The sequence below is a fragment of the Puntigrus tetrazona genome, unplaced genomic scaffold (assembly GCF_018831695.1).
Source record: "Puntigrus tetrazona isolate hp1 unplaced genomic scaffold, ASM1883169v1 S000000148, whole genome shotgun sequence".
Taxonomy (NCBI): Eukaryota; Metazoa; Chordata; class Actinopteri; order Cypriniformes; family Cyprinidae; genus Puntigrus; species Puntigrus tetrazona.
The window spans coordinates 3,260,541-3,279,946 of record NW_025047824.1 but is presented as its reverse complement, the minus strand read 5'-3'; the positions used below and the strand labels follow the sequence as shown (position 1 = coordinate 3,279,946).

Below are 19,406 nucleotides of genomic sequence, written 5' to 3'. Positions count from 1 at the left end.
TGCACCAATAGAGAAAGTACAGGTAGAGTGGGACGCTGTTTTAAACTTTAAGCCTTATAATAATAATAATAAAAACTTTAATTCATTATGGTTCTTTCAGCAATCGGTTCTTAAGAACTCATGTTTTAAATCATCTGCTTTCTGTTAATTTCACACACATAAAAATGATATTCTAACAATTTTAAGAATTATCCACATAGTTCTGAGAGGTCAAAGTGAATTACTAAAGCCACTGCAGGCTTCATTGCACAGGATGTATTTTGTAGAAGACCAAGGCTTCTGCTCGGTGCAGTCTTTGAGCGTTTTTCATTCCAAACTCCTTCACAAATGCTGTCTGAAGTGGTTAAATGTAAATCTCAAAAAAAGCTTTTATAATAAGAACTTAGTATAAATACAGAAAGCTAGTCTCTCATGGGTATGACCCAGAGAAATCTGTGCATCACTGTGATGATGTCATCAACAACAAACCATCTCGCACTTTAGTTTAGTGACCAATTCAAACTATTAACTAACTAATACCCATGACTTTTGCCTCAGCAAACTCCTAATTTGCTGCTTATCAATATCAATCAATCAATCATTTTTATTTATATAGCGCTTTTAACAACACAGGTTGCATCAAAGCACTGTACAGTATAATGACAGGGATGTATAATGAAGAGAGTGACCAATTTCTTATTAAATGCAGAGACGGTCTCTGTAGTCAATTCAACGATAGTCACTAGAAGTTAAGTGTCCCCAACCAAGCAAGACAATAGTCAGGGTTAGGGTTCAGGTGTGCGGCTCACCATCGGTCCTTGCATCACTCCCATCTGTGCTCCTCCAGCTTTGTCATCAAATCCACCAGCCATCTGAGCAGCAAAGTTCTGGAGAAGAGCAAAGGCATTCAGAATCAACAAAATGTAAAACATACATACATATTCCTAAAGCACACAGGTGGCTTGCTGTCTGCTCGAGATCTATGTGGATGAACATCAGAAGCAGCGGTGGAGGTCTCTGCTGAAGAACATCAGAATCTCATCTGTCCTGACGCTATCAGCTGGCAGCATATTTCACTGCATTTCAGCAGGTGCATATCATCTGATTTCAGGAGTAAGTTTTATTTGAACACTGTGTCTATAAATACTCACTCCTCCGAGGCCTGGAGGTCCGTTCGGCCCTGGCGGTCCAGGGGGTCCAGGGTTTCCAGGGGTCCCCGGCTCACCATCTCTTCCACGGGCCCCGGACTTCCCTAAAGACAGAAAAAACTGATTTGAGTCCCAGTGCAGTTTGTGTTTGTCAGCTAAAACAACAACGGCAGCCACACACCATTAGTTCAATAGCCTGTCAAAGAATGCCATTTTCTTGTGCTATTTTTAGGGCTGTAATAAACAGTGATTTCAGGTAAAGTGGTCCACTTTCCACCATATTTGCACGTATGCGATATATTTAGACATTCAATTGGAAAAGCTCCATTTACCGCATTTACAGCTCAAAGTAAACTTATAGCAGGACTGGACTGTCTTCAACAATAATCACAAATATGTTACTCTCTCTTATAAGACGTCTTGTATTCTGTGTGCACTTCTCTGGTATGTGTTAGTCTAGAGAGAGCAGGCTGAAGCAGAAGCCCACCTTCTCCCCCTTGTCTCCTCGGTCTCCTCGGGGCCCTTGTTCTCCTGGAGGTCCCTGTGTGGTGAAGCAGAGAAAGCAAACTGAGCATGCTGCAACAGCACCGCTAAAGCAAACTCAGAGAATCCCAAGAATGCCAGAAGTATTCGTACCATAGGACCGGACGGACCCCTCGGTCCCACAACCTGGGGGAAAAATCAACAGAGCGTCAGAGTTAATTACCGAGAGGCTCTACCGTTTCAAACAAACACAAGATGAAGATGAAAATCCACAGAATCCACTCAGAAATCTGGCAGAGATCATTAGGGCCATGAAAGCAGCTGACACACTCCTCGTAGATCCACACACACACACACACACACACACACACACACACACACCTTTACTGAATGGGGTCATTACGCTAATGTTTTTATTTACAGATAACTATACATATTATAACCTAACGCTAACACAACCCATAACATTTTTGCAATTTCAAAAGAAAAAACAAACAAAAACTTTGTTTGTTTTATTTTTCTACTATTTTTAGAAACAAGAATAAATATAAAAGTACTTGAACACAAAAGAGTAAAGAGAAAACTTCAAACGACACAGTAAAAAAATACAGTGACATTAAGTGTAAAAAAACTGTGCAAAAGAGTAACTTCCCTTATAATATACAGGGAAAAACTGCCATTTGAGACAATTTGATGATACCGTTTTTGGCCATGAAAAAAAAATTATAATTTACAGGGAAAAACATAAATTGACATTCTCAGAATGTTTTAGAGTTGCATACAATATCTAATGTTGTTAAAAGTGTTTATCGCATATTCACCGTGATGGTGTTTAGTGTTTGCATGAATGACACTTTTATACCAGTTTATAACTTTATACCAGTTACAGAAATGTACATTTAAGTTAAATGTTGCTACTTTTTTCTGGCAAAGTTCTGGCAACCATCGCTGCCGGCTTTTTTACTGTACATTTTATGGAATTTTTTTGTACCCAAAATATGGTTACCTAGACACACACACACACACACACACACACACACACACACACACACAGACACAGACGCACACACACACACACACACGCACACGCACACACACACACACACACACACACACACACACAGACACAGACACAGACACAGACACAGACACGCACACGCACACGCACACACACACACACACACACACACACACACACACACACACACACACAGACACACACGCACACACACACATCAGTTTAAAGCTTACATCTGTTATGTCTCCTGGTTCTCCCTTTTGTCCCTGTTGCACAATGAGAAATTATGATATTAGACACATTAGAGAAAATATTTTACACCTTTAATGATATTATTCATTCAATTTGAAAAAAAACCAAGAGAAGACAGACGGCTTGGATTAAGACACCATACACATGTACAGATGAACTAACAACAGACCAAACACAGCATCTCTAGACAGGATGAACCTGAGACTTAATCATAACCTACAACACTTTCAAACAGACATTAAACACAGACTCACCTTAGCACCTGGCAAGCCTGTTATTATCACGGCATGAAAGATAAAAAAAAAAGTGTTAAAAGAGCATCATATAAAAGCAAACCTAAGCTCTGATTTGTTGGTAGAGCAAAAATGACCTGACAGGTCCCATCCACTGCATTTATTTCAGATTCCAGTCTCCAAGGCGTATAAATGTCGTTTTTTTTGCTGTGACCGGTGCATGTATTCAGGCATAACGATTATGAATGTAATGATTTCATTGCTCATGTCCGTATCTCCCACAGATATCATACACAGTGAGACTTCTGTCTAGTATCTGAGGAGGTTCTCTGATTACCCGTGACACACACGTTCAGACATGTGCACCCATCTATTGCTTTTTAGCAAGAACGATTGTTTCCGCAAATGACTATGTAACGAGTTAGTGAGAACTGATTAAAAGTCCCTCAGGGTGCTTTTCAAACTGTTTACATGATTTTTAAAACTGTTCTAATTATAATGCTTTTGTTTGCTTTTTATGGCTGTTGTGAATCTGCCACAAACCAAGACCAAAACTTCACAGCTGCTATTTAGTTTTACTTAACAGTAAAATACTCTATTCAGTTCTTTGTTAATGGTGAGTTAAAAGCATAGCTTTGTCCATTTTGTAACATTATAAAGTAACACTCATGGAGGTTAGCTCATTCCTGCTTTAAGAATCACTGGATAAACCAAAAGATTGGATTAACCCGAAGCGTTTGTCAGGAAAGCTGCTTAATAAATCAACAATGTTCATCCTCAATCTAGAAGGTCCTGCAGAGTTTAGCTCCAACACAAGTCTCTTACGAGTGAAGTCTTTGGTTAGTTGGTTCAGGTGTGTTTAATTATGTTTGGAGCTAAACCTTGGTCCTGCAGGATTTCCTAACGGTTACTGCTTCAGCGTAAATGTACTGTTATTTTAAAGGAGTTGGTGGCCTGTTGTCGTTCACCCTTGTGCATGTCATAATAGATCTAAAACTCGTCAGAGCTGTATAATCTGAGCGGTCAGGGCAGGAACTCTATCTCAGCTGAAAGGGATAAAGCCCCAAACCTAGGTTCACGGTGTCAGGTTTGACATTATAAATCTAGCGTTACAATGCTTAAGAGTTAGAGACATAATTATAAAAGATCACAGTTTACCTACACATGAACTGAGGGCAAGCTACAACCTGCCACCAACACGACAGTCAGAGAGCGGTGTTCGGTTCACATCTGACCGCGGGACAGCAGAGCAAACACTGAGAGACGGCTTTGATCTGAAGCAGATGTGAGCGGCAGGAGGCTCACCGGATTATGTATTCAGAGATGTTTTCTCACAAGCACCATGATCTATCTCCAGAGCTGTGATGTGGTCAGCGAATGCCTCCATACTTCGACTAGCCTCAAAAGTTCTTTTCTTCTTAACTATTCAGAAATGTTTTAATTCAGTTACGTGAAACCTTGGATTGATCTAGTCTGAATTCGGAAAATAAGATTAACTATACCAAAAAAATAGATATATTATAAATATATATATATATAATCTGTGAAATTTCCAGGAAATAGTACAGCTTTGCATTTGTCTGTCATAAGAACAAATACAAAACTCCATGATAACCCTAATAACTGATAAAAACCCAGAAGATAAAACAGTTATTTCAGCGTTATGTGAACTGTGATTCTGTCACTTTGAAAAACTGTAAATTTAACAGCATTCTACAGTAAAATGAGATTAAAATTAATGTTAGATTACAGCTACTATTACAGCCATTAGCTGTAGCATTAGTTTGCACCAATATATTATTTACTACCAATTTGTACAGTCTTAACACACCTGGGGTCTGTCTGCTAACAAAACTAACACTATTTTAACCCCTTTCTGAGGACATTGTTGTAAAGATGTCTACGAGAAATCATTCAAAGTATGAAGCTCCTTCCATGACTTTAAGTCAGAGATGAAACTCTATACCATGTCTGCTGAAGTGAAGCTCTCTCTAAATGATTCCCATATGTGTCCATCACACTCCTGCCGCCAGTGATATCCATTCCAGACAAAGCCAGCACTGCGTCTCACCAGCGTTAGACTGCTCTCATTTCAGATGGTTTGCCAGGTTGTTTTGGGTTCTTTTTTTTCTTTTTCTTTTTAAGGCATCCATAAAATTTTAAGATGCTTTGAAAAACAAAGCAAAAAACCCAAAACCATCAAACAAATATAAATACAATTGTAATTTATTTATAAAAGTGAGAGATAAATAAATTACGACCAGGGGAGGAGGGCTGGTCAGCGGCACAGACTGGACAGCACTCCCCAAACGGGATCTCAGGTTTGGGACAGTCTTTCAACTCCTCGCAGATGATTTCGTCGCACAGGACCGTGCCGGTGTCGCAAACACAGATACGACACGGCTCTGGCTTCCACACGTCCTTGTCCCTATAGAACTGTCCGTCCTGTGTGCAGCTGCCGGGGTCTTCTGTGAGGAGCGTGAGCAGAGGAAGAGGAGGAGGAGGAGGGAGAAGAAGGAAATGAAGAAGAGGAGGAAGAGGAAGAAGAGCAGGAAGGAGAAGGAAGAGCAGGAGGAAGAAGAGGAGGAGAAAGGAGGAGGAAGAAGAAGAGGAAGAGGAGGAGAAACAGGAATAGGAGGAGTATGAGGAAGAGGAGGAGGAGGAGAAGGAGGAGTCTGGTGAGTAAGTGAGTTACAGCACAGAGCTTCAGGTGAAACACACCAATCACATTAAATCCATGATTTGCATCTGAGATCCCAAACCACAGAAGCTTCAGGATTAGTGTAACATGGTATTAGTAGAAAGCATTGAAAAGTGCATCGTTGATCAGAGCTTTTGTCTTTGCTGTCAAACAGTTCAGCATCATTCAAACACACGCCACAAGATGGCAGCATAAAACTGATCTCAATGAATCCAGCTAATTAACAATCATTTCCAAATCCAGTTTAAGTCTGGCGACGCTGTCCTGATTTACAGATAGTTTCAAACACACAACCTGCTCCAATTAACTGATACCACACAAACTCACTTTGTGGAAAAAATCCTGAAACACACACTTTTTCTACTCCTTCAGTCAGTAGCTCATGAATTCACAGGCAGTTTGAGGAAATGGAGCAGGGCAGAGATTGAGGGTAATCAAACAAGCACTGTGTTTGTTTACCTCACAGGACTGTTTATTTTCTGTAAATTCCTACAGACCCCATATGGTGGTGAATGACGCCTTTCTGCAAAGTAAAGACTGAGCAATTCACAAGCTTTTGGCTAATCTAAACACAGGGTTCAGGAAGTGTGTGTGTGTGTGTGCTGCCAGTTCAAACACACACGCCAGAGAGTGCAAAAAACGGACAGCTTTCACTCTCACACACACACACACACACACACACACACACACACACACACACACGCTCCAGGCCTTCATCACTCTTCTATTCTGTCTCTGAATCTACTGTCTGAGCTGCAGGAACACAACCATGAGCTCTTTCTCTTTTTTGAAGTGGAAAATGGAGGAATGCTCCAAATTGGACGCAGGTGAGGGGAGGTCTCTGGTTTCGATCGTGCCTGTCCTTCTCTCTTTTAAACCTCTGTGTAGGGTAATGTATGCAGGCTAGGCCAGTCGCAGCATGTAAAACGATGCGGTGACTGAAGGGTTCAGACCCAGACGAGCCGATCCGTGACCCTACGGGAGCTCAGAGGAAGCTCTCATACGCCTCTCGGCTACAATAACCCAATTGTTAGCTTTTGCTCAGTTTCTTTTCAGCCCCCCTTCCCTCTCTCCCTCTCTGCCCTGCCTAATTGCTTCTCTTCAAATTTATTTTACTTTTACTGCCATTTTTAAAACTCTCTGTGAAATATCTTCTGTTTACTGGTGAGCTTATTACTTCTACGTTTCCAAAATATGATCACAGGAATGTGGCTCGCTGAATTATAATAGCTGCCTCTGTCCTTTTCATGTTTTTCCAATAGCTTTTCGCCAGACAGTCTTTCCTGCTTTCCCCGGACTATCGTAGCCCCTGGGTAATTCAGAAAACAGATGGAAGCACTTTAACTGTATGGAACAGTAACTCTGGCAGAGGCCCACCGCTGCTGACTTCAACTACTGATACACCTCTGAACCCTTCACGATCAGTCAGAGCAGTGCTTTCTGAATCCCTCCAGCTCAAACTTCTCATAATTGGAAGGTGTTTGGAGCATCTGCCGCTGGAGCAAGCCTGGATTCGCCCCGGTGGCCCCTGACAGCAGAGGAATGTGTTCCTTTACAGGCCTGACCAGCTGAGCCTCCAGGCCATCAGGAGCCCTTCAGCCAGCCAGCAATAAACAAGGACAGAATAAAACCATCAGAGTCAATAAATAAATAAATCAGCGGTGTGTGTGTGTGTGTGTGTGTGTGTGTGTGTGTGTGTGTGTGTGTGGAGGCTTTAGGAATGTCCCGCAGGTGTCCTGATGGATGAAATACCCTGAATACCTTCACACTGCCGCTTAGTGCTCTTTGTTATTCTTTCCTCTTCAATATAAACACATTCTAACCAGGAGCTATGAATCCACTAAATGCCCTAGACTAAATAAATAAAAGCTGAACTAATTTGCTTATTCCCGATTTTCTCTTATAATAAAAAATAATTATTTGGTCCGGCTTATCTTCTTTCTTTTCCAATAAAAAAGCATTGTTATTTCAAACACGCATATTTTCTCTTCCAGTACCTTTCAACCTGCAGAGCGCAAAGTATGACCGTTCATTAATATTCACGCAATAAATACAACCGTCGGCGTTTTCAAAGATTTGAAAGAATGAAAGCATCGAAGTGCATTAAAGCGGAACGTTTCCGAAACTTTTGAGCGTAAATTGAGAAAATGGTGGGCAAACTCACGGTCATTCTCCTCTTGGCATTTGACCACGGCCAAAAATGCGCCTAGTGTTGCCACAAATAGCAGTAAAGTCCTAGAATCCGCCGACAGGACCATGTCTAAACTGCAGACATGCGGCGTTTCAGGAGCAGAAGAGAAAGCGCTTGGGTTTAGTGTTTTCTCCTAGTGACGGGCATCCAGCATTAGTCCAGAATAGTGTGCGATGAAGAGACTCCTGATCCAGGGGCCGCGGGTTTGAGTCCATGCAGCTCTGAATGGAGAGCGTGCTTTCGGAAATAAAAATCCACCCCTTTACCCCCCATGAAGCTGAAATCGGAGAACCTTTGCCCTGCTCTCTCCTCTCGCACCCATTCTTTAAGAGCCCTCCTTTCACGTGCAGCTCAGAGACAGAAGCACAATAAACCTCCGCCAAGAAAACAGCCTTTCAAGTGCAATTATTTGCGAGAAAACAGGGATGCTATACAGGGATCTAAAATGTGCACTGTATAGATTTAGCATGTTTAAGTTTTCTTGATCGGCTTATTTATTAGTAAATCTTTCTTGATAAATGTTGATGAGTCTAAATCTAAAAATCTTTTAACAGCAGAAAAGCTCCAAGCTTTCCCTTTAACCCTTTAAAGACAGCTTTATAGTTGTTGCAGATCTTTGAGCGTAGCCCTCCAGTAATACCACAATCCACTGGAGACTTCTATTTGAATGAACACAAAGACTAATATTATACATTTTTATGTCATTGTTTTTGTATTCTTCTTATTATTAGTATTATTAATAATATCATATAGAATATGTGCTAGTCAGAGGTAAATCAGGACATTTTGCTGGACGTGTCACAAACAGGTTCATCAAAGCTACTGCTTTGAAACAATGCAAGAAGTATTAGATGTATATAATGAATGTATAAATGTTGAGTTTAACTTCACATTTAGCTTCAAACCTAATCAAACATACCTAAACGAGGTATTCCAGGTCTTTAGGATGACTAGAAACATCAGGTGTGTTGGTAAACTCTCCTGAACACTGATGAGAAATTAAAAAACTAAAAATTAAAGGAGTGGGTGTGTACCTGGAATTTCATAAATTATGGGAACCAAAAGTCAAATGTCCTTTTTAAATATGACAGCTCATAAATCATACAGAAATGTTAAATGCCTGTAGTTTTGTCTGAGGGGTAGGTTTGAAAGAATAATTCACCCAAAAATTTTAATTACCCCATATTTTACTCACCCTGAAGTCATCCTAGGTGTATATGACTTTCTTCTTTCAGACGAACACGGTCTAAGCTTTTTAGAAATGTATCCTGGCTCTTCCAAGCTCGGTAATGCTGGTGGATAGCGGCTATTATTTTGAAGCTCTTTAAACCGAGTGCGTGTCTTGGCTTCTGACTCGGCATACGTATCATAGGTTGAGTCAAAGGTCAGAGGTCAGTCAAAAAGACGAAAGTCGACGCTCCGAGGGATGCACATACGGCCAAAGCTGGAAGTCAATTATTTAGATTATAATTTTAAAACTAGAAGTATTTTTGTTACAAAAACCTATCAATCTGCTTCAGAGGACATCTGATAGCCCCCCGAAGGTGTATAGGTTAGTTTTATGTTGCAGTACTTGAGGATATGTCTGACTCACAGAGCTTCAGAATTAAGCTAATTCCAGTGATCATTGTCTAAGTGTCTAAGACTGATCATCAACATTAAAATGAAACATTTAACCTATTTTTACATTAATATGAGTTCCCCTAGCCTGCCTATGGTCCCCCAGTGGCTAGAAATGGAGATAGGTGTAAACCGAGTCCTGGGTATCCTGCTTTGTCTCGGAGAAAATGAAAGCTCAGAGGCAGAATCTGGAATCTTCCCTTTGTTGTCATATGAGGAAAGGTTACCTCCCCTTCCTCTGCTTTGCCTGTCCAGAGAATTTAACAGACGAAACCAGATCAGCCGAACTGTACTCTCAACAAGGATCTGGCAGGATTGATACTATGAGGTGAATCAGATTCATGAACTCACCGTGTCTATCTACTCATGATGAAGATGTATACATTTTACAGCTACGTTGTTATTCCAGCTAACGTTACAACTAGTCACTAGTCCAGCTAATCACAGCAATGCATATACAATAACTCATGATTATATAAAAATAAATAAATATTTGTTGTTTAACTAAGGAAAATTGAAAGGTAATAAAGCAAAAAACACCCAAACAAGAACAGAATGGCTGGATTTTCATGGAAAGCTTTTGTAAATAAAGTATAACTGTCAGAATTAGCGTGTTAATGCAAACTTGTTAACTAAAAAAATGACTTATCAGGATGACTCGTCACTAAAATAATTTGTGCAGATTTTCTGTTCAACCTGTGGTTGAGCCCATAGGAGGAGAAATAGAAAATGCAGCCAGACAGTTAAGAGTGCAGAAGCAAACAGAAAAGGGACTTGTGATGATGATATTTGAGAAGACAAAATTTGTTGATTTTATTGTCGATGTGAATTATGTTATCACCGCAGTTCATCAAGTTTAAAATATGACTTGATGGCGAACCATACAACTGATTCAGAGAGCTCTCATCCCCCTCGCCAAAGGCAGACCACAATAGATATTTTTCAGCAGAAATTGATGGATAATTCCACCAGCAATAGACTAAATGGGTGGCTACAGCATGTAGGCCAGTTAATGAAGTGGAGGACGAGGGTCTGCATGAAATTATTTGCCTTGCATCTAACAATTCTACACATGAACTACCTTCGAGAGCCAGTGTTACAACCAAGATTCACAACTTCTATGAAGAGTTGAAAGCTAAACTTCTGGTTATGGCATGCAATTGCTAGGTAATGCAGATTTGTGCTGACCCTAACTTTTGTCAAATTAATTCTACAAAAGTGACCAAAATGTACCCTAAAGAGGCAACTGTGCAAGTAACAATGCCACCAAAAAAATAAAGCAGGAGCAACAGCCAAAATCTCAACCACAAACTGGCTCTGACAACGTGGAACAAGAGAGCAAGCCTATAGCTAGCTAACTGGAACAACTCCACAAACTCAATTCTCTCTGCCATTTAGTCATTAAGGGATGATATGATTAATCAATCCTCCGATATGCTTGAAGCCATTTAAAACATAGCTAAAGTCACATTCCAAAAGGATCTGCAAGGCCAAGGACAAGATATCACAAATGGAGTAAGATGTTACTACTCTTTGGGAGAAAACTAATAAACTGGAGCAGACAGTCAACACACTCACCAACAAGACCTTCATATTTAAGGATGGTCGGCCTACCTGAAAAAGGGGAAGGCTCAGAACCATGCGTGTTGGGTCAAATCAATGTGAATCGTCTCATGGCCAATACATGATGAAGTTCCAGCGCCATGAACATCAGGTATTCTGCTTACTTGTTAGTGACCCATGCAGAAAAGTGACATTTCAGAGAAGTAGACCGCCATGGCGCCATGGTTTTCGGCATGGTGGCCATGGTACTGTTACGGATCTGCCAGGCTCTTCCACCAGCTAGTCCACCACCATCCACCACCCCCTGTTACTTGAGTTCTAACCAGTCACTCCTGAATAATACCACCAGCTCATCAGGACTCTGTGTAAGCACATACACCGCAGTCCCCTGTGCGTGTGTGCGCTCCAAATCCTTAATGTCCAGTTCCAAGCTCCAACGATCCTGTTAAAAAATATCCAAGTCAAGTTTCAGCTATCTTCAGACAAACAAACTTTCAGCTTTTTTGAAAACACAGTTTACTTAGGATTTTAATGGAAAACATGCCAAGTATGAACATAACCCTAAGACTTATACTATTAATACTATATAAACCTAATACTATTAAACTTAGCTACGACATGCACGTAGACTGTATAATAATGACACCTATTGACTTGAACGCTACGCCGCACGCTTCTATAGAAGAATGTCATGACAATTCTCGGAGAGATTAACATGGTATGTACATGACAATGTTAACGTATTTGGTCTTGGCGGAATAGATCTGCTATACTGCTGCTGTGATAGAGCAATACATCCACATACATGTCATAACCCCCCAACAAAGCAGGAGACATGAAGAGACCATACAGTACAGTCAAACAAATGCTGCTGAATTTAAGAATAACCTCTGCATATGTATCCAACACACATAAGGATAAACATACAAGGAACAGAAACAACCCTCAACAGCAGATCACCAAGACATATGAACTGCATATATTATCTATGTGAGCCTTGGCTACCATGAGTAGCATTAATTAACAAGGATAAACAAAAAATAGACCCCTGCATCCACCTCAGCATATCTCATCATTTAGTTATTTGATATATGCTGTTATTTTCTACACTTCATTAGTCTTTAGAGGCAGCAATAAGCTTCTTAATTCATATTCGTGCAGTTTGCTGATGCTTGTCATTCTCTCTCTCTCATTATCAGGGTTACGGTGCACAACTTCAGGTGAACTGACTTGTATAAACTGAAATAAAGCAAAATAAAAAAGTTCTTAATTTTCTGAAACTATGCAGCAGCACATTTCTTAGCACTAGGCTAACCATAAAACATTTCAATTACTACTACATCACAATTGATAGCTATCTAAGCAATACCCTTAATTCCTGCCTGCTGTAACACTGTCTTTGAGATGACTGCAATAGTGTGAACCCCAGTTAAAATGCATACCAAAGAACACTTATTTCATGTAACCTGTTTGTATCTGTTACTATCAGCGTGTCCTCAGAGCGATGACATGCTTAACGCCTTGCTGCAGCTGTATGCACTGATGCTAACTGCTAACATGGTACATAGTTTAAACTTGTTTATATTCAATCATTTTTGTATTCAGTTAGACAGACCACACAAAGGAACACAGTGATATGGTTTAAAAGAGCATTCGCTTATCTTAGATGTTAATTTCAGCTGTTCTGAATGCACTTCAAAACTGTTACAACAAACACTAGTTATATCTTTGAATGTTGAGCAGAGAGATCATTGGCTACAGATACAGCAGAGAACCAATCAGCTCTGCCATCGGAGCTATCAAAATAGGGGCGCGTTTCAAAAATCATCTTTGGTTACCAGAAATTAATTTACCCCACCTTTAAGTTAATGAGGTTTTAGTTTCATTTGCAGATACTTTACACTAAATGCAAGTGACCAATATTGAGTATTTCTCATTTCTCATATATTTTCTAAAACGTTTGCACCAACAGCACACACAGCTGGTTGAAAAGGCTCATTCAGTTGTTTTTGATGTGCTGCTGTGCTAATTCAACTAATTCAAACCAGAGAAAAAGTTTGATCAAAGAATGATCAAATTATAAATAACAAAAACAAATCAGATTAAAGGGCTTTTAAGTCATGATCTTAAATGATCTTCTATAATTTTCTTTTTTTTTATCACTTTAAGGCCCTTTGTAGCAGATGTAAACTCATTTTGAAAAGCATGAAATGCTGGTTTCAACTTACTTTAAAGTATCTTTTTTACCCAGAACTGAACTTTGATACTGCTCAATATCACAAGTACTTACAATCAGATATAGTTTAAAATATGAGTATTTGGTGTACTGTCAGAGAATTTGGTCCAAACCCAGAATACCCCCTAATCCATGGTTAGGATAGGATTAATCGACAGAAAACGGTCATGGAACAGAGGTTACCTCCTCTCGTGCTGATTGGGTAGATTATTTGAACATGCTCCTCCCCAACTTTGTTAATAAACTAGTGTTGGTGTGGGGTGAACTGAAGTCTGCAGATGGTACCTCTCTATACTCTATACTCTATACTCTACCTGAATCTTACCATAAAAACACGGTAACAACATTATAGGTTTTTCAAATTAAACTCAAATGTTAATACACCAACCTATGGAAGTACTGAAATCTGTTTTGTACCTTTGTAATACACTGAAGAAGGAGGCAATGAGAAAGTCACATGATGAAGCCCAACACAAGCAGCTTTTAAATACTGGAGATCAGGAGATCCCTGATTCAGAGAGGACACAAAGATGTTGTGGTTGGCTCATGGGTTTCCAAGGAGCTCTGTCTTTACAAGGGCACACACTCTGGGAATTTCATCTTATGTCATGGCAGTTTTTTGTTTGTTTTGTTTTTGAGCTAAGCCAAATTTCAGCTTTGTTGTGTGTCATTTATCAAACATTGCCCTGGAATAAGAAGAGGAGATTAACCTCCTCTGACTGGCAACCGCACGTCAGAATTTGTTTCAGTTTTACATTGCATTTACTTTGCATTGAACAAAACGCAGCTGAAATTGAAAGTGTATTTCCAAATTCATCCATGCTGAGGTGTCTGAAAGACAGAGCAGATATTTCTATGTTTAACAAGAAAGTTGTTCTAAACCTTTAACTAGTCATCCTAAAATGTAATCTAGGACTTGTTTATCTTTGGACATTATCAGTAGAGCTCGCCTCCATTTACAGAATCAGTGCTAACTTCCCAACCCAAGATACTTGATACTATTGACATTTTCTTTCTTGATTCAAATAAGCTTTGAAAAACTGCTTTACTGACTGAAGGCTAAGCACAGGCACACATGCTGCTCAGTACGGCTTGTCTTTGGGCTAGGACTGTGTATTTCCAAGGTTGTAGATGGGAGTGGGGCCTTTAACAAAACAGCCAGAATCTCTGGCAAGCTTAAGTTTCAGCAGCTCAAGCACATGTTATTGTTAGTCCACCAGCTACAGTAGTACAGCCACAGAGAGAGAATGGAAAATGTGTGTGCTGTTAAATGTGCTGAAATACAGAGCTGACTGCCTTGCATTTTTCCCTATATTCATGATTTCAAAAATGCAAGCAAGGTGTGTTTTTGCCACTGAAAAAATGCTAACCACTCGTACTGGGAATGAGCTGACCTCATCCAGCGTGTATGCGAGGAAAATGCAAGATAAACCTTGTGAATACTTAACCTGTCCTGTGTTTGATACCGTTCCACCATCTGTCTCACATCTGCTCTTCAACTGTCTCTGATCACATCTCAGGTAGAAGGTGCTACTTTGTTTCCTTACTTTACTTTGTTTGCTCAAAAGCACTTCTTATCATCAAAACTTGAGCCATCAAACTGTAAAAATACTCTTCTACTAATTGACATTAACAAAGACAAAAAAAATAGTAAAATTAAAAATGTAAAGAATTAAAATGATGTAGATGAATATCCTCATAACTATTAGTTTGTCACGGTGTGCACAAGCTCCTCAAGAGGGCACTCCATCCAGAAGCTTACCGTTGACTCAGAAACTCCATTTCCCACAACACTTCACACCAAGGAGCCGATTGCACACGCAGCTGGTTTTAATCTGGAGGATTATTTAATTACACACATACATTACATTGCGAAGTCTTGTTTCACTGTTATCAAACATTTCTGAGCATTTCATTCGGTTTCCATTTGTTGCTTGACTGTTTTTGGATTATCAGTCTGATTTGCTCTGGATATTACTGTTTGTTGGTGTTGGACCCTGCCAGTTTGGATAAAGCACTGTTTTAATAAAGTTTGCATTTGGATCTCTGTTGTCACGCTGCCATTCATACATTGTTGAATTTCCACAGCAGTCCACATCAAGATTATTTTCATAAACGAAAAACTAAAACTAAGATGAAAACAATAGATTTTTTTTGTGATAATTAACAGAAAAAAGATGTGCATCCTCTGTGTAAACAGCAGTCGGAACGTTTGCCAGAATCGTGTGATAAGTCTGCCAGGCTTTTAATGAGATGTGCCTGACACGTAACACATATCAGCCTACTGCTATTCTTGTTATTATTTTAGTCCCCACTCCCCAGTTATGATTTAAGTGCAAACTGAAACTAAAACTAAAATATATAAAAACAAAATAAAAATGTGTTCACAAAATAAAAATGAACTAAAACTAACAAATATATATATATGTATATATTTAAAATTTAAGTTAATAACTACCTAATAACTAATAAGGACCTTTGGGATTTCTTAAATTATACAAATTTGTTTTCCCCAAATCTGCAATAACTAATAATTGGACCTGAAAATCATCTCAAAAACATATCTAAATTACTAAAATGGATCTTAAAATCTTGCTAATTACCTATAAAGCCTTGAATGGTTTAGCTCCTCAATACTTGAGCGAGCTCTTATCACATTATAGTCCTGCACGTCCGCTGCGTTCTCAAAACTCTGGCCATTTGATAATACCTAGAATATCAAAATCAACTGCGGGCGCCAGATCCTTTTCCTATCTAGCACCTAAACTATGGAACAATCTCCCTAACTCTATTCAGGAGGCAGACACACTCTGTCAGTTTAAATCTAGATTAAAGACACATCTTTTTAACCTAGCCTACACATATCACACTTTTATTATTTAAATCTATTAAAGGATTGCTAGGCTACATTGAACTTGAAATAAAGTACTGGTCATCCTGTCAGAGGAGAACTGGTCTCAACTGAGCCTAGTTTCTCCCAAGGTTTTTTGTTCTGTAAAGGATGGGGTTTTGCATCCTCTCGTTCACTTAGTTGGGGACAATTAATTTCTAACGATTACTGATGATTTGAATACATCTTGATTCTTTTGCATTGTAGGTTATAATTAGATCGAACTGTTACATTTGTAATATTCTACTATCCTGAGATATATTCCAACATCAAGAAAGTCTCAATCCAACCAGGCAACCAAGCTTGTTTTATTTAAATAGACAAATAAGAAAAAAGTGCAACCTCCTGTGTACATGTGAACATTGTTACTTTTATCTAGAGCTCCAAAGAAATACAAATATTTGCATAATATCACAGGAGTCTGGAGATCAAGATCCCAGTCATTCAAAGTTGATGTGTCTGATGTGTCTTGAGACACCTGTCTCAGTTCCTCTTAAGCTATAATCAGTTCTCTGAAGGATCAGGTGTTACTGAAGAAGGTTTATCATTCTCGCTCGTTTAGGAGGTTAATGTGCGCCTCCGCCTGGTCTCATTAAAGTGTGTTTCAATCGCACCATTTCCTGTTTGTATCTGGTGTGCTTATGATACACACCTTCCCCACAGCTCTAAACCTAACCACTGCGTCTCATAATCACGCCAAAGCCAGTTCCCGTGTATAAATAGCGCACCAAATAGAAACTGAGAATCGTGCCATTAAGATCAGGCCATCCACTTTCACGTTTTTCCGAGCAAATATTTCTGTCACAATGGTTGTCTTTACAACTACTGAAGTTAGCACAGTCAGCTACGTCTTAGATAAAGATACACAGTCAACAAAACAGTGGATGTGTGTCAGTATAACGGATCGATGCATGTCTTATATTGGGCTAAACATCTTAATCAAGCAAAAAAATAACTTCTGTAACTTTAATAGGTAATTGTAATAAAGATTTCCTAAGCACCGTTAAATACTTTTCATTTAGGTCATTTGTAGTGCTGTATCTAATGGTTTCTCTGAGGGCTAAGATGGTAGAAGCGTTGCTGTCTGGGTCATCTTCTGGGTCAGCATCAAAACTTCATGGAAAGGTTGCTCTGCTTTCTGGAAACTGAGAAAGAACATGTATTATAGTCTGACAATAGAAACTGCTTTGAACTCCTATACCATATTTCAAACGTAAAATATTTCAAACAAATAAATAAAAAATTTAATAGTATTAACTTAGTATCAAATACCTCAAAATATAGCATCTGTAATACTGATGTGTAACCATTAGATGGCTGTATAGGCCTATATAATCTTGACTGTATCTACACTAGTTTTCAAATATTATTATTTGCGTGTATTAGGTTTTTTTATTTGAATAAATATTTAGGCATTATTAAGGACTATTTTTTCATCAGAGTTAGTTTGTTTAACCCTTGAAATGTTCATCTGAAGTGATTATTTTTGCATTATTACAGTCAAATCTAGGCACAGCAAGAACAGCAGAAAAATATTTATAGAATAGTAAAAAAAAATCTTATATTATACATTATTTCATATCATTAAAATGAAATAGGAAGCCACTAACATATGCTCACATCCACATATATAGGCAAATCTATGCTGGTGTGCAGAGTTATTATTATTAAATTATTCATTAGACCTTTTCATTTTCTTTGTAAAAACAATGTTTATCATAGTAAAGGTAACATATAAGATGAGTTTGGTGAACGGAGGATGGGAGCGCCAGAGTTTAAGCCCATTAATTCTCATCTTGTCTTAAAAACAGTTTGACGTTCGTTGTGTTGACTTTCAAACCTTCTTAAGTGTTTTTATTCTTTTTTTGGTTTGTTTTTTTTCCTGACATTTTTTAAAAATAAATTCCAACAATAAAGGGAACATTTAAATTAAATTAAATTAAATTGATTGTGAATTTATCTGAAAATATTCTTGAATAAGGAAGTCTATTCAGTGATTGGTTCATACATCTGTCATCAATACAGTCTACGGCACAGACTGCCACTTAAGATTTAGTCCAACGCTTAAATTATGACTGAGATGCCTGATAACAAACTTTTAAGCACAACTTTTAGCCAATATTTTTATAGAGACAGTGCTCATAAAGATAATAAATGATATTTGCTTAAATATCTGTGCTGGTACTACTAGATTTTGGTGCTGTGATACTGTCAATCATAACGTACTACTAGAAAGACTGGAAAACTGGCTCTGGCTTTCTGGGATGGTACTCAAATGGTTCAGGTCATACTTAGAAGGAAGAGGTTATTATGTGAGTATAGGACACTATAAGTCTAAGTGGATGTCCATGCGGAGTCCCACAAGGCTCAATTCTTGCACCGCTCTTATTTAGCAAGTATATGCTCCCACTAAGTCAGATAATAAGAAAGAAATGACCTATCACAGCTATGCTGATGATACCCAGGTTTACCTAGCCTTATCTCCAAATGACTGCAGCCCTAACCTAAACCTACAGCTCCCTCTGCTGTTGAAAATAATGAAATTGTGTCTTTATATCTCTTTATAAATTATACCGCATTTCAGACAAGAATGAGAATAAATAGATAGCAAACCTAAACAGCACTTACCATCTATATATCAAATATTCAACTACCATCCCATTGATGATGAATGGTGAAAAAAACACATACAGTGGTCTTCAAGCAATCCTAATAAAAAGAGGTCCACAGAGTCAAATCCTTGTACAATATATGATAATCCACAAGGCAATAGGGCACAAACAATCCATTGAGAAACGTTCACTTGATGACTCAAAAAAACAGATACAAAGTAATATTTAAAAAGCCCATCTACAAAAGAACAAAACTCTTACTCGTTTAAATTGAAATTCTACTCTACTGCCTGCTTAAATTACTTGGGGTTTTAGCCTTCAAGCACCCCCTAGTGGAGTGTAGGAAAATAAATAGTAACAACTAGCCTTATTACAAGCATACTATGTTCTCAAATACATTGCAAGAAATAGTGGTTTTATATGGAAGCGGATCAATTTCAGCATCAGAGGGATCTCATTGTTAAAAAGAATCAGTCAGGA

The 19,406-nt window shown here is 38.7% G+C and overlaps 1 protein-coding gene across 1 annotated transcript in view; it reads right to left on the bottom strand.

Moving 5' to 3' along the window:
• Positions 1-8,223, bottom strand: part of LOC122332703 (collagen alpha-1(II) chain-like) — a 31,703-nt gene extending 23,480 nt beyond the window's left edge. Inside the window, exons 1-8 of the mRNA XM_043230075.1 lie at positions 7,979-8,223; positions 5,375-5,581; positions 3,135-3,151; positions 2,862-2,894; positions 1,764-1,796; positions 1,615-1,668; positions 1,131-1,247; positions 789-866 (exon numbers count right to left, since the gene is read on the bottom strand). Coding sequence (XP_043086010.1) covers positions 789-866; positions 1,131-1,247; positions 1,615-1,668; positions 1,764-1,796; positions 2,862-2,894; positions 3,135-3,151; positions 5,375-5,581; positions 7,979-8,072 — 633 coding nt within the window. The 5' untranslated portion in view covers positions 8,073-8,223. The remainder of the gene's footprint in view (positions 1-788; positions 867-1,130; positions 1,248-1,614; positions 1,669-1,763; positions 1,797-2,861; positions 2,895-3,134; positions 3,152-5,374; positions 5,582-7,978) is intronic.
• Positions 8,224-19,406: the final 11,183 nt, after the last annotated feature.